Below are 16,464 nucleotides of genomic sequence, written 5' to 3'. Positions count from 1 at the left end.
AGACTCCAACTCAAAAAAAAAAAAAAAAAAAGAAGCAAATCTGGCAAAATATTAACAAGTATTAAATCTAAGTGGTGGCTATGTGGGTGTTCATCTTTTCTACCTTTCTGTAGGTTTGACATTTTTTTCAAAATTAAAAGGGGAAAAAAGTTGGGCACGGTGGCTCACACCTGTAGTCTCAGCACCTTGGAAGGCAGAAGCCAGAGGACTGCCTGAGCCCAGGAGTTCAAGACCAGCCTGGGCAACTTGGTGAGACCTCATCTCTACTACCAAAAAAAAAAAAAAAATTGGCCAGGCGTCGTAAAGCGTAAAGCGCCTGTAGTTCCAGCAGCTTGTAAGGCTGAGGTGGAAGGATCACCTGAGCCCAGCAGGTCGAGGCTGTGGTGGCTGGGAGCGTGCCACTGCACTCCAGCCTGGGAGACAGAGTGAGACACTGACTCAACAACAACAATAACAACAACAACAACAACAACAACAGAAAAGTGAAAAATGATAGAGCAAGGACACGTTAACATTCATAGGTCCCTTCTCCCCTGCGGTTAATGCTGGGCCTCCAGCGGCCCAAAGTAGCCGAGAAGGCCTCTGGCCTACCTCGCCTGACCTCGCGACCTGCGCGCAGCGCAACGACCCGGCCCTGCGGCCGTGGAGTCGTTTTCGATTCCAGGTGATTCTTGTCCCTCCACGCCGCGGTCTGTGACACCGTGGGCGGCGGCTGCTGGCAGCTGGCAGCCGGATGGGAGAGCCCAGCACCCCGCCATGTCCGGCCTCGCTCGCTGGGTGACCCGTACTCCACGTGACCCAGGCTGCCTAACCTCCCGAGCCAGGAACTGTTCACCTGCTGCCCTCGGACCACGCAAGGCGGATGCTGAAGGGGCCTCAGAGCCCCTGGCATTGTGTTGTCATAAGGGCAGTTCAACGTGGTCTGGCGTGATCCGTCACTGCCGACGTGAGTGGTAGATACAGTCATCAAAAACGCAGACGAATTCATTGACAGTGAACATGCAAAGTAACATTGCATGTTACTTTTCAGCTTTGGGTTACCTCCTTATACGAATGGTGATGTGTGGTGAAAATGGTTTCAAAGGTTAGGGAATTGTACATTTTGTGACAGAAGCAGCTGAAAGTTCCGTTGGAAAAAATGAAATGGATGCTTCTAAATCTAAATGATAGCAACATATTCGCTGGATGATTTAAGTCTCCTAAACAACCAGGAGCTAGGGCAAAAGAATTCACCAATGTTTACATCAAGATTTTTGAAGAAGGCACGGATGGTGAGTGCCTCGAATGATAAGTATGATAAGTTGGGATCTGCCTTCAGTGTGAAAGCAATGAATGATGAAAGTGGAAAACTCAAACATTTTGGAGCTGTGTGCTTTGAAAGGCGTGAAGATGCACAGCAAGCTGTAGATGAGATGAACAGAAAGCAGCCCAATGGAAAACAAGGTTGGTCAAGCTCCCAAAACAGCAGACGGAACTGGAATGCAAATGTGAACAGATCAAGTAGTGTAGGATCACCAGATAATGGGGTATTAACATTCATATGAAAAATTCTGATAATACTGATGATCATATCTCTGGAAAGAATTTTCTCCATTTGGTACAATCACTACTGCAAAGGTTATGATGGAGAGTGGCCACAACAAAGTTTGATTTTGTGTTTCTCTCCTTTCCAGAAGAAGCAACTACAGCAGTCACCATTCAGAAATGAATGGTAGAATTGTGGCCAGTGGGAAGAAGAGCAACGAAGAGCCCCAGGCTCAGTTCTTTAACCAGGATAGTATCTGCCAAGAATGGCACGTGTAAGAGCTGTGCCCAACCTGGAAATAGTCCCTACCAGCTGGCACCTCCTTCAGGTAACTTCATGGCCACTATCCCACAGATTGAGAACCATGCTACTAAGTATTCTCCTAGTCAAATTGCTCAGCTAAGATTAAGTCATCAGTAGACTGCTTAGAGTACCAGACTTCATCCATTCCAAAATCTGCCCAGCTACTCCCACCAAATTAGTACTGAGGCCAGCTTCTTCACAGGTTCCACAAGTCATGTCAACACACCTTATTGTAACACAACACGGTGGGACCACATACCGCTGTTTGTACCATTCCACAGTATAAACCTGCTATAGGAACCCACAATCCTCAACAACATTTGAATGCACAGCCACAAGTTCCCATATAGCAGCCTGCTATTCATGTACAAGGTCAGGAACTTTAACTGCTACCATGTTGGCATTGGTTCCTTTCAAAAGCAGAAGCAAATGTTGGGTGAGAGGCTGTTTCCTCTTATTCAACCACGCACCCTGTTGTTGCTGGTAAAATCAATGGCACACTGTCAGAAATTGGTAATTCAGGACTTCTTCATATGTTATATTTGTCCATAAGAGTCTCCAGAGTCTCTTAACTCTAAGATTGATGAAGCTGGCTGGGTGTGGTGGCTCACCCCTGTAATCTCAGCACTTTGGGAAGCCAAGGTGAGAGGATTGCCTGAGCCCAGGGATTTGAGACAAGCCTGGGCAAATTGGTGAGACTTCATCTCTACAATAAATCAAAAAATTAGCTGGGTGTGGTGGTACGTGCTTATAATTCCGCTACTTGGAAGGCTGAGGTAGAAGGATCACCTGAACCCAGCAGGCCGAAGCTGTGGTGGCTGTGAGCTTACCATTGTACTCCAGCCTGAGCCCCAGAGTGAGACTCCAACTCAAAAAAAAATGATTGATAGAGCTGTAGCTGTATGACCAACCCACCAAGCTCTTTAAAGAGGCTTCCCAGAGAGCAGTTAATGGCACTACTGATGTTTCAACTGTTTTAAATTGACCAGGGACCACACAAATAAACTTGTGCTTCACTGATGAAAAAGATCTAAATATTGAAAACCTTAAATACGGTGCAAAATATTGCAAAGTATAAAAGAAATATTAAGACTGTGGCTTATGTCTGTAATCCCAGCACTTTGGGAGGCTGAGGCTGGAGGATCGCTTGAGCCAAGGAGTTCAAGACAAGCCTGGGCAATATAGTAAACCTCATCTCTATAAAAAATAAAAAAATATGCCGGGTGTGATGGCACACACCTGTAGTCCCTGCTACTTGGGAGGTTGAGGCAGGAGGATTGCTTGAGCCCAGGAGGTTGCGACTACAGTGAGCTGTGATCATGCCACTGCACTCCAGCCTGGGTAACACAGTGAGACTCCGACTCAAAATAAATAAATAATTAAGTAATAAATTTTAAAAGGAAAGGAAACTTAGAGCCTTATGTGCAAAGCAGATGTCTGATCTGGCAAACATCATGCTAGTCTAAGATTATTGGTTTGAAAACAAAAAATCTCCCCAAAATATTAAAATATAAAAGCACCTTAATGTTTTACAGACTCTGAGAAAAAAATATCAGCAAAGTACAAAAATAAAATATAAAGTTTTTATAAGCAGAAAACTAAATACCTGCAACACTGCTTCAAAAAGGAGAATATTTAAGTGTATACTAAATATATAAAACATTAATTTTTATAACTTCTAATTTTTTTATTTTAAAGATGTGGGGTACAACTCAGGGTTAGGTATACAAATGTTCATTATGCAGGTATCCTTGTTGATGATGCGTGCCTCCCCCCTTCCCACTACTGCCAATCCTGGCAGTTTCCCGCTACTGTCAATCCATTTCTTTTCTTATAGTGTTATGATAATTGATAAAACATTAATTTTAATACCTAGAGAAAATTCTCTAAAGCATAAAAAGAATAGTACAATTTTCTCCTAATCAAAAAAAAGCTCCTCTTCTTGAAAATGATTTATAGTATCTATATTTTATTAAAATCAACTTTCTATTTTAAAAATCTAATTCTCAACCGGGCTTGATGGCTCAGCCTGTAATCCCGCGCCTTTGGGAGGCTGAGGTGAGTGGATTGCCTGAGCCCACGGGTTCGAGACCCGCCTGGGCAGGCGAGACCTACCTCATCTCTACAATAAATCAAAAAATCAGCCAGGCGTGGTAGCGCGCGCCTGTAATTCCGGCTACTTGGAAGGCTGAGGCAGAAGGATCGCCGGAGCTCAGCAGGTCGAGGCTGTGGTGACCGGGAGCGGCCGCTGCACTCTAGTCTGGGCAACAGACTGAGACTCCGACTCAAAAAAAAAAGATAAAAAATAAAAATCTAATTCTCTTGTGAATGTAAAATACTATCTTGTGAATGTAAATCTATTTTTATTTTTTTATAAGTGAAAATGATATCCCCTCATGCTTTAAATATTAAACAGCAGCACAGTTTAAATTTTTAGAATTTGAATACTAGAATGACAACAGTTGAAAATGGAGTCTTTGATGTGCTGTAAAAGTATAGAAGAAAATGTCACTAAACAGTTGATATTTTATCTTTTCCCAGAGATATCTGAGTGTATTAGAACTTTTGGCAGTTTTGGTGATATATTCAGTGAAAGGTCTCATTTTAACAGAAATAATAGTTTGAGTTGCCTTAAATTTTAGTTGCTTCAATTAGCAAATTTATGTGTAAATTTAATATTCTGTGCTATTTTAATATCTTGTGTAGAAGAGAGAAAAGAGGAACCAAAGTAATGTTCAGTCCTTGCATTGGGCTTTTGCCACAGAAGTCTAAACAATTTCTAGAAGGCCATTCAATAAGAATGATGGGTTCTATTTGTTGTTGTTGTTTTGAGTCTCACTCTGTCACCCAGGCTGGAGTGCAGTGGTACACTTATGGCCACCACAGCCTCAGGCTGCTGGGCTCAGGTGATCCTTCCACTTCAGCCTTCCAAGTAGCTGGAACCACAGGTGGACGTCACCACACCCGACTAATTTTTAAAAAAATTTATTGTAGAGACAAGATCCTGCCAAGTTGCCCAGGCTGGTCTCTATACTTTGAGTCTGAGCGATCCTCTTGCCTTGACCTCTCAAAGTGCTGGGAATTACAGGCGTTAGCCACTGCACCTGACCTGGGTTATAGGTTAATGTAGCAGATTTCATCAGCCAGAATTGAAAAGTAATTATATGTGAATAAGGAAAAGAAAATCTTATATAGACAGTAGTCTAGTCATCTTTTATTTCTGCAGGCTATCTATAATGACTAGGCTTTTTATATTATTGAAAAAAATAGTGTATTTCTTTGTGATTTAATTTTATTTCTGTAAATAAAAACTATAGATAGTGTTTCATCTAAAACCTGCTAAACCAGTCATTTATTTTAAGGGTATTGCAGAAATAAAGGAAGATTAACTTTGGTTCTTTTACTTAATTAAAAGCAGAATTTGGCTGGCCACTGTGGCTCATACTTGTAATCCCAGAACTTTGGGAGGCTGAGGTGGGCGGATTGCTCGAGCCCAGGAGTTTGAGACCAGCCTGGGCAACATAGCAAAACCTCGTCCTTACAAAAATAAAAAAAAATTGCTGGGCATGGTGGCATAGGTCTGTAGTCCCAGCTACTCGGGATGCTGAGGTGGAAAGATCACCTGAGCCCAGGAGGTCGAGGCTGCTGTGAGCCATGATCATTGTGATCTTGCCACTACACTCCAGCCTGGGCAACAGAGTGAGACTCTGACTCACAAAAACAAAACCCAGAATTTAAAATCTATTTAGTTGACTCAGTTAAAGATGCTGTGTTTTATTCCCATCTTTTTTTTTTTAATTTTTCTGGTGATTTTTTAACTGAGTTACTAAAGTGATGGGGAGTTCTATTCCTATGTGGAAATTTAGGCTATCTTACTAAATTTAATACTTAAGGTTTTTTCTTTCTGTCATTCAGGTTGGCTTAATTTTATATTAACCTTTGTTTGTGTTATGATATCAAATTTAGCCTGAGGGATTACTTCAAACTTTCCTAAGGTATTTATAGATTTACTGTTCCTAAAATATATAAACACTAAGAAAGCATTCCATTTAATACTGTTTTTATTAAATTAACGTTGGAATTAAAAAAATCAGAGGAAAGCCCTGTAGTGAAATCACATATTTACTAAAGCCTGGGTTCTATGTACAGTCTCCACATAATTGTACTTTAAACTTTTGTCATGTGAGATAATTCATTAAAAGAAGCAGGCAAATGATGGCAAATAAACTTTTTAATGATGTTTGAATCCTGACAATTGCAATTTTAATTTGCTTGGGTCATCATGGCATGCAAGTATTTTTGGCCCCAGTATGCCAATAAGTAGCGCTCCATTTGGAGCTGTGATCAAGATGGCTAAAAATGCTACTGTCATCACATCCTTCGAATATGATTCCAGTTGGGGCGTGGAGAGTCTTGCTCTTTCTAGAACCAACGGACCTAATACAGCCTGCATTTAGGGGGGGAAATGGGAAATAAATAAAAATGTTAAAACGAGTTAATGTAGCATGAAAGTAAATGACTCTGCTAAAATAAAATCTACTAACTACTAAGAAGGACAAGACTAAAAGTGCTGAGTAATTTTGCAAATTACTCATCAATTCCATGTTTTTCCCAGCAAACATATATGGAGGAAGAGTGCAATAGTGACAAATCAGCATGCAGACATTTTGGCTGTTTTTATACTCTTGTTCTCTGAATTTTTCCCTCCTTAAACACCTCTTTTGAGTGCTCATGTATCCTCAGAACAGCAGGAGTTCTAATTGAACCAGTTTTGCTTAGTTGCCTTTACCACGCATTCCTAGGTCCCTGGCTGTAATAAGACAACATAAAATACTAAAGTTTCTCATGTTTCTTAGGATTTGTTGCTTTTCTTATTGTTCTTCCTACTTTGGTAGTTGTGTGTTACAGCAGAACTGACAAGAGGCTTCGTATCTAACAAACTGGGTTTGAATTCTGTTTTTGCTGCAACCATGCAAGTGATTTTGTACAAGTGCTTCCAGATCTTTAAACTTCTAATTACATACTTGTAAAATGAACAACAAAATATGTACCTCACTGGATAGTTGTGAGAATTAAATATGAGAATGTAAAGAACACCTGGCACATAGTAGGTATTTAGGTAATAGTAAGTTTCTCCCTTAACTCACTCCTTCCCTGCCAGTCTGAGGATGAATTCCTTTAAATTTCTTGCTTTAGATGACCCTACTGGGTCACAGATATTTTCCCCCAGTTATCTTCTATCATATTTGTTTTTAATAACCTAAAGTAAATTTCTTGCTAACCCTCTTTCTTTGTATTTATTAATCTAGGCCTGAAATTGTCTTAAAAATTTTAGGGATTAAATACAAATATATATCGTCTATGCAGTTGCACAGTAACAACATATTGGTGAAAACATTACCTCTGACATGAAACATTATGGTGAAAAACCCCTCAATTCAAGCTCCTAAATCAACAATTAAAGTTTTATATAATAACTTTTTATTTACTGAACACAAGTCAGTGTGGGAGGTGCTAGGAAAAAAAAGATAAAAAGTAGGCAGAAAACCAACTTTAAAGAGTCTTACAGTTTAGAAGAGGATTTGAACATAAAAGAACTGACAAAAAGTCACTGCCTTTTAGGAGATGATGATAATACTAATGAAGCTATTAATAATATTTACACAGTTATACAGCATTTGTCATATGGCAGGTACCATTCTTAAACCTTTCCAGTGATTACTTCATTTAATCCTCATAACAACCCTATTATGTGAGAACTACTATTAGGTAATCAATTACTTCTACCTAGTGGTTGAGATTTAATATGTTTCTTCAAACAAATTCAATTGGCAAACTGATCTAACATTTGTGAATTAAATTCTTTATTTACCCTCTTAATATCTGCCATTGTGGCTGGGCGCACTGGCTTAACCTTGTAATTCCAGCACTTTGGGAGGCTGAGGTGAGGGGATTGCTTGAGCCCATAGATTTGAGAACAGCCTGAACAATTGGCGAGACCTCATTTCTACAAATCAAGAAATTAGCCAGGCATGGTGGCACACACCTGTAGTTCTGGCTACTTGGAAAGTTGAGCCCAGCAGGTCGACGCTGGGGTGGCCTTGAACATGCCACTGCACTCCAGCCTGGCAACGGAGTGGGACTCCAACTAAAAAAAAAAAAAAAAATCTGCCATTGTTTCTAGGCTAATTTTCATCAGTATCTCTAAACTGAGGAATGAGAGAAATAACTGAAGCTTAACCAATTGTATTTCAGTAACAGAGAAAGAGGATAAAGGTAAAAAAGAGTTTAAATTTAAAAAACATTTGTTGGTCTTGCTCATTTGTGACATTATCATCATCTATTACTGGTGTAGTGACCTCTACTTGCACAGATAATTAATTTTCTATGTCTTCCAGTCCCTGGAACCAGCTTGATATTCTTTGTGAAGACAGCCTGGACTCAACAGACAGGTGCAGGCAGAGGCAGAAAAATACTGCAGGACTTGAGCAGGTGGTCTCTTTCCTCATATCTGCTTTTCTATTTCCCTTGCTTTATGAAAATTATGAAATAATTTAAAATATTGCAAACATATTATTGGAAGGAGTGGGAACAGAAGAATGGATAGATACTCCATTTGTAGATTTATTATTCCCTACAGCAGACATTAAAAGCAAAAAAGTTATTGTTTTATTATTTATATTACTTTGGCCAAATGTTTTGGCTCATGCCTGTAATCCCAGCTCTTTGAGAGGCCAAGGCAGGAGGATTGCTTGAGCCCAGGAGTTTGAGACAAGCCTGGGCAACATAGTAGGAACTCATCTTAAATAATAAATAAATAAAATAAAAAATTTTAAAAATTACTTTAAGAAAAATAACAACATTGCTAAGTAAGCACCACCACACACCAGAGACTGTGCTACACACTTTACATAGATTATCTCATTTAATTCTTACAACATGCTGTGAAATAGATATAGACCTCATTGTAAAATGAGGCACTGTGAGAATAGGAAATAAGGTTATAGGCAAGTAACATGATATTTTAGACAGGCAGTCTGGACCTATGGACCTGCTTTTCCAACCGTCATAATAAAGAATTTTGTTACATGGAAATTTAGGAGCTTCTTTTTTTTGAATTACAATGGAGAAAAGAATTCCAGAAAATTAATGTATTATATTGCTAAGTTAAACAGTCTAACAATAAGTAGCAACAGCTTTTAGTAGCAGGAGAATATCCTTGAATAAGAGTAAAATTACAAGGGTTCCCTTTTCAATTATTCATTCATTCTTATAGGCATGCAAAATATATTTACACCTCCTGCCAGGCACTGTGTTAAGTGTTAGATAAAAATGATGAAAAAAACAACAACAACCAGATACTGTCCTTGTCCTTCCTATATAGTTTATTGGGAGATTAAGTCATTAATTAATCATACAAATAAATGTATAATTACAAATAACATAGGTGCATTTGTGTGGTGAAGTGAGTAGCAGGGGTAGGGAAGAAGTTTTTTAAAAAAATTGTATCTCCAGCTGGGCTCGGTGGCTCAGCCTGTAATCCCGCGCCTTTGGGAGGCTGAGGTGAGTGGATTGCCTGAGCCCGCGGGTTCGAGACCTGCCTGGGCAGCGAGACCTCATCTCTACAATAAATCAAAAAATCAGTCAGGCGTGGTAGTGCATGCCTGTGATTCCGGCTACTTGGAAGGCTGAGGCGGAAGGATCGCCGGAGCCCAGCAGGTCGAGCATGCGGTGGCCGGGAGCGGCCACTGCACTCCAGTCTGGGTGACCAAGTGAGATTCCAACTCAAAAACAAAAACAAAACAAAGAAAAAAAATTGTATCTCCACTTAAATCATAACATTTAACTTTATAATAGTTATAATATAAAAAATACAATTTTCAGACATACTCTTATTTTATATTTTAGGAAAGTACAAAAATTTTCATAAATTGAAGAAGTCTTTAAAAGTATACTTTTTTTTTTTTTGAGTTGGAGTCTCACTCTGTCACCCAGATTGGAGTGCAGTGGCCACTCCCGGCCACCGCAGCCTCGACCTGCTGGGCTCCAGTGATTCTTCTGCTTCAGCCTTCCAGTAGCTGGGACTACTTTTAAATTTCAGAAGAATTTCTTTTAAAACTAAAATTTTAAAAGGTTATATTAATTTTAACAAATAGTTATGACCAATATTTTATTTTATTTTTACAGTGTCTTTGGCTTGTTTTAATTTAAAAACTTAATTGGGGATATCAAAATGAAAAGTACAGAATGGCATAAAAACAAAATAAATAACTATCATCCCCAAATTTATCAGTGATGTATTCTGAGTAGTGGGGTTATGAGTTTTATTTTCCTCTTAGTACTTGAATACTTGAGTATGATTTTCTAAATTTTCTACAATTAACAAGTGTAGTTTTACAACCAAAAATTGACTATAAAATTGTATCACTGAATGTATAAAATATTCCACTCTCAAAATTCAGTCAATAAAAATCAAAGAAATGTATTAAGTAGAAAGTCCTTAGTGAATTAACTACCTTTCAAACATGGTTTCACAAAAGCAAATGATTTTTGACACTGATGTATTTACCAATTTTTTTTTTTTTTTTTGAGTTGGAGTCTCACTCTGTTGCCCAGACTGGAGTGCAGTGGCATGCTCCGGGCCACTGCAGCCTCGACCAGCTGGGCTCCGGCGATCCTTCTGCCTCAGTCTTCCAAGTAGCTGGAACTACAGGAGTGCGCTACCACGCCCAGCTAATTTTTGATTTATTATAGAGATGAGGTCTCACCAAGTTGCCCAGGCGTGTCTCGAACCCGTGGGCTCAGGCTATCCACTCACCTCAGCCTCCCAAAGCGCGGGATTACAGGCTGAGCCACCGAGCCCGGCGACCAATCGAATATTTTAAAGGCAAAGCTAATATTCCACATTTTGTGAGTAGAGTAACATGTTTTGTTTAGAATTTTTTAAAAATCATCAAAACTAAAATCTTAGAAAGACAAGATATTTTTACCTGGACTGTAGCTTTGGGTATCCATGATAAAGCAATAAATATTTTCTCCTTAAAACTAAAACCAGCAAAACACACCAATACATATGTGGTTAAAACTCGAACACATAATGCCAAACTCAGGGTAGCAACACAAAGGCCTACGATAGATAAAAACAAACATAAATAACAAAATATTTGAGATATGATTTCTAAGGGCTTTGAAAACATTTAATTAAGGTTATTTTCTCTTTATGTCTTTATTTTTAAAATAAAAAAATAAAAAATACAAATATAATTGAGGCTTCTATGTAAAATACAAGAGATTAGCTGATGCTGGAGTTACTATGAAAAATGCCAGATGACACTTATTCAATTCTGAACTAAAATACTTTTTTGCATAAGTATTCAAAGGTGTTGATGGCATGTATATTTCCCTCAGAAAAGAAATCTTATCTCTATTTCCTCAGATAATTCAGGGAAGATATTAAGGGCTGTCTCTGCTTTACCAAAAAAGAGACACAGTGTAAAAGAAGAGCAAAAATATGTTACTATATCAACATGCATTTCTGAAGAAGCTCCTTGTAGCCATTCAAAGATATATTGTAAATAAAAATATTCATGATTTTCCTAAGCATTTTTGAATTTTATATTTTTTGTGCTCTAATTATTCTTACCAATAGCATTTGACTCAAGAGATGTAACAGATACTTCTGATCCAACTAAACCAAAAAGTAGTGGTTGAAAAACATTCCATGCATTTGTAATAATTTTTTGGACGCTAATCTATAGTAAAGAGAAATACATTTATAGTTATTGTGGTACATAAAAGAATTACATTTAAGAAATTTAAAGTCACTTTTTTTTTTTGCTTTTTGGGTTTTTTTGAGTAGGAGTCTTACTCTATCACTCAGCTGGAGTGCAGTGGTATGCTCATGGCCACTGCTACCCCAACCTGCAGGGCTCAAGTAATTCTTCCACCTCAGCCTTCCAAGTAGCTGGAACCACAGGCGTGCACCACCACACTCTGCTAATTTTTTTATTTTCGTTGTGGAGACGAGGTCTCTCCAAGTTGCCCAGGTCTTGAACACCTGGACTCAGGCAATCCTCTCACCTCTGCCCCCCAATGTACTGGGATTACAGGTGTGAGCCACTGTGCCCAGCTGAAGTCACTTTTAAAATTTAATAAACTTGATATATTTTATTTTTAGGAGAAATGATAAAACCTAATTACTAAAAATTAAACAGATTAATTTTTTTACTCAGTTAGGTATAATTTGATTAAAAGAAACCTATAGGACCAGTGTAGGGGCTCACACCTATAATCCTAGCACTTTGGGAAGGTGAGGCTAGAGAGTTGCTTGAGCCCAGGAGTTCGAGACCAGCGTAGGCAACAGAGTGAGACCTTATCTCTACAAAAAAATAGAAAAAATAGCTGAGCATGGTGGTGCATGTCTGTCGTCCCAGTACTCAGGAGGCTAAGGCGGGAAGATCACTTGACCCCAGGAGTTCGAGGCTGCAGTGAGCTGTGATTGTAACACTGCACTCCAGCCTAGACAACATAGTAAGACCCTGACTCAAAGAAAGAAAGGAAGGAAGGAAGGGAGGAAGGGAGGGGGAGGTAAGGAGGAAAAAAACCTATAAAAGAGGAAATAAGCAATACTGTTTGGTCATTTTGTCATAGAATAAGTGAGGTCCTTGGGGTTCAACATGTTTAGTAAGAGTTCTAGATTTTGTTTGTAAGTTAACTGAATACAGATAGAACTACATCAAGTCTGATGAGAAAATACCCATGAACCCATGCAAACATCTGGGTTCATCAGAAGGGAGTTGGGAAGACGTCTACTAACAATTATCCTGGAACCCAAACCCATGAAAGTAAATCCTGATATGTCATAAGCTACTAGAAAAATTTTTTGTTAGGCTTACTTTCAAAGGACCTATGTTGAATATTTCAAAGGTACGTTTTCCTTAAAATTAAACCAAAAGCATATATTAGATTCTTACTTGGTTGCCTGCCTACCTTCCCTTTCCGGAAATGAATCCCTCCTTGTGCCATTTCCCCTGTTAAAAGGTTATAGAAAAGGCCACTCTTGGCATAACAGTACTCTGGCACTTCTGTAGTCTGTACAGGAATTTGGATGAAGAGGTTTAAGTCTGTGAGGGCTTATCTCCGCTCCTCCCCCCCCCAGAAAATACATAAGAACTTTGATGTCCCTTACTTGTGGCATAAACTACCTTTATAACTTTTCCTTATGACTGTATTTTCTGATTGCCATTTATAAATGTAAAGTTGAAAAAGGAAAACCAAAGAAAAACAGTGCTATAGCATACTATCCTATTTGTTACTTTTAATATTTAAAACCTATTTATTCTAATTTGTTTTATCTCCTTTATCATTTAAAAAAAATTCTAGTAGTTTTCATTTTATTTATCTAATTGGATTTCATTCAAGTACTTTTAAAAATGATTATTAATCATAATTTGGTTTAGGAATACTAAACAAAATGCCACTATGACTTTTGGGCAGGGAACTTCTCAAGGTGATTCTTAAATTTATCTGAGAAAGAATATGGGTAGGAACAGCCAAGAAATACTTTAGAAAGAAGTACATGAGATTCTGTCTTCTTTGTTTGATTTTGAAACATAAAATTGCAGTGATTTATAACAGAGTGGTATTGAAATAGATAAGCAGGATTAAACAGATTTCAGGACATAGATATATATGTAAGAGTTCAGTTTATGTTAAAAGAAGCATTTAAAATAATGGAATAATTAATAGGTTAGTCAAGAAATAATTTGGTAAAAACTGATTATCCAGTTTATATGCATCTATATGTATGTGCATATCTATTATATGCAAGTATATATGTATCTATGAATACATACACTTATGTAGACATACACACACACACACACACACACACATCCTTACCTCACAGTGTTACAAAGATAAATTCCAGATGGATTAAAGCAACAAATACAAATGCTAAATAAATTAACAAAAACTACCAAAGTATTAGATGATAACATAGAAAATAGTATATCTGTATAATGTTTATAGTATTATAATCTCCTTAAACAATTTCTTAAACAAGATACAGAATCCATAAACAGCTTCTTAAACAAGAAACAGAATCCATAGCCAAAAAGGAAAAACTGACATGTTTGACCATAGGAATTTTACTTCCATACATAAGACATTATAAACTGTTGTGGATAAACAAAACTTATATGCTATAAATATATATAAAGGATCAATAGTCCTAGTATAGAGAGAAACTCTATAAATTAGAATTAAGTAGGCAAATAAGATCAACAGTTAACTAAAAAAGAATGTATGAAGAGAAACTTACTCTTCTACTAACCGGAGAAATGTAAATAAAGAAAAATAATGCCATATTGTTGTAAGAAATATATTCTTACATATACATGTAAGAATCAGATGGGTGAGACCATTCAGTAGTTAAAAAAGAAAAAAAAAAAAAAGAACTAGCAATGATATCCAGTGTTATTGATGGGATAATAAAGTATAAGGCATTCTCCTATACTGTTGGCAGGAGTTAAATAAATTTGGCAGTACCCATCAAAATAAAAAACCGACCATTTCTTAACCCAGCAATTTTATCTCTAGGAGTCTATCTCTATAGATGTACATATGCAAAAAGACATGAATAAGACTGTTCATGAATTATAGCACTGCTTATAATAACAAAAAAATGGCAAAGATCTAAATGTCTATAAATAGAGGACTGGTTCAAAGAAATGATTAATTCTGGAAAAAGGGTTTGATATTTGGAAGTGGTGAAGGATAAAGAAATCTTTTACACTTTATTCTATATGTTTTAATATTTTATGAGCATGTTTTCATGGACTAATTGTATAAGTACAGTTTTAATTAATAAAATAAGTAAATTGATAAAAATCATTGAATTATATTCCATAGAACTTGGGAAAAAGAGAAGCCTGATGTGATAACTCAACTTTTATCATACTTCCAGGTGCCTTTCCTTAACATTTTATTTCCTTGATTTGGATGTTTCCTTCAGGATACAAAAACTTTTGGAACACCTTCTAATTGGAATGAGGGAATTTTCTAAATGTCCGCTCTAGACGCACACAAATTCAGTTATTTTATCTTTTTTTGAAAAAAATAATATATTAAAAATATTCACCTTTTCTTTGGACCATTTTGTCCCTGCAATGAAAGTCAACACTAATGTGCATAATCCTCCAGATCCATGTAAACCAATACGCTGGCTGCCTAAGACAGCAGAAACACACAAACTCAAAACAAGGAATGCTCTCTTCAATGGAAGTTTTTTCTAGAATTAGACAGGTATTTAAAAATTAATTTATATTAAATATATAATACATGATTCGACATTATAATTTATTTTTGGCCCTTTGATACCATGTCTCTAAATGTTTTATTAAATAATGTCTAAAATTTTTATTTTCTTTCTCAGTAAATATTTTAGCAGACTTTCTACCAAGTAATAACATTTTCAATTAAAGTTTCATCTTCTGCCACATCTGATACTAATATCTGTAAAATGGTTAACGCATTATTACTTTAGGTGAAGAAGAAGAGAGACCCAGGTAACTTTAAGTTCCATACAACATATCTAATGAATTCTTAAAAAATAACATTTTGAATATCTCTTAGTCAATATAATTGTTAAAGGTAAATTAGGATGAAATTTACAGAAGTGCAAAAGTGCACAGCCCTTAAGGCAGGAAAAGTTTAAGTTAATAAGGTTGCCTCTGTCAAAAGAGAATGGAAGTGAACTTAAGTCAAAATATGCAGAGATAAGTGGAAAACTATCTCTCCCAAAAGTGTTTAAGAGAACAAAGATCAGGAAGAATTGTCAGACATTAGTGGAGAAAGGGATGATTTAATGCAGAGGGATATCCTAAATTAAGTACATTTTTCTGATATTCCATATTTGCCAAATCAAAAAGCAGAGACTTCAGTCAAAGTAGTGTATCACTACTGTGCTCAGTTTTAAGCACAGCGCAGGCATCAGAGGCTACTTTTAGGGAAAGAGAGTTAAGTATTAAATTTTATATTCCATGGATCTTCCCAAAGCTCAAATTTTTGAAAGAAATGTCTAATACTACACTTCCACAAAATAGATTAATTTTTAAGTTACCTGATCTCCACATGGAAAATATTGAACAAAAAATCCCAAAACTGTTCCTGCCAGCAAACCAACACATACATCCCGTAAAGAGGATAGGACATTATTAAGTATACCACCTGTAAAGGCACAAAATAAAAAAATTTCACAGGGAAATATTTTCACACACACTACACATCAGAAAGTAAAATCTAGATGGTTCAGAAAAAAAGGTAAGCATGTTATAGAACAAATATGCAAAATGGACTTTTAATAGAGACATATGAAAACATAAGTAGAACTATTTTATAAATTAAATATGTACTCTAAAATAATTTAATATATACACACACAATTCAGAAATAGCCACTGTACAAATAGTATAGAAAACAAAGAGTTAACAAGCCACAATGTACCCCACCTTGCGCACCCAGCCTAAAAGAACAAGTAAGTGAGAAGAATGAAAAAAAACCTACAAGGGAGCTCCTGTGGCACTGAGCACATGGCTGGTGAGGACGGTATTAATGATTCTTCTCTGATGTACTAT

The 16,464-nt window shown here is 37.0% G+C and overlaps 1 protein-coding gene across 2 annotated transcripts in view; it reads right to left on the bottom strand.

The window, feature by feature from the left end:
* Positions 1-5,871: 5,871 nt before the first annotated feature.
* The window catches only part of SLC9B1 (solute carrier family 9 member B1), an 80,189-nt gene continuing 69,596 nt past the window's right edge, over positions 5,872-16,464 (bottom strand). Inside the window, exons 8-12 of one of the 2 annotated variants that reach the window (XM_008059592.1) lie at positions 15,951-16,057; positions 14,970-15,119; positions 11,472-11,580; positions 10,819-10,955; positions 5,872-6,275 (exon numbers count right to left, since the gene is read on the bottom strand). In XM_008059592.1, the coding sequence (XP_008057783.1) occupies positions 6,060-6,275; positions 10,819-10,955; positions 11,472-11,580; positions 14,970-15,119; positions 15,951-16,057 (719 nt within the window). In that variant the 3' untranslated portion in view covers positions 5,872-6,059. The remainder of the gene's footprint in view (positions 6,276-10,818; positions 10,956-11,471; positions 11,581-14,969; positions 15,120-15,950; positions 16,058-16,464) is intronic. The other variant, XM_008059593.1, reaches the window with a different exon arrangement.

Source organism: Carlito syrichta, unplaced genomic scaffold (assembly GCF_000164805.1).
Source record: "Carlito syrichta isolate Samal-C Ts95f unplaced genomic scaffold, Tarsius_syrichta-2.0.1 Scaffold304275, whole genome shotgun sequence".
NCBI classification, from domain to species: Eukaryota; Metazoa; Chordata; class Mammalia; order Primates; family Tarsiidae; genus Carlito; species Carlito syrichta.
This window is presented reverse-complemented; position numbering and strand designations above follow the sequence as displayed.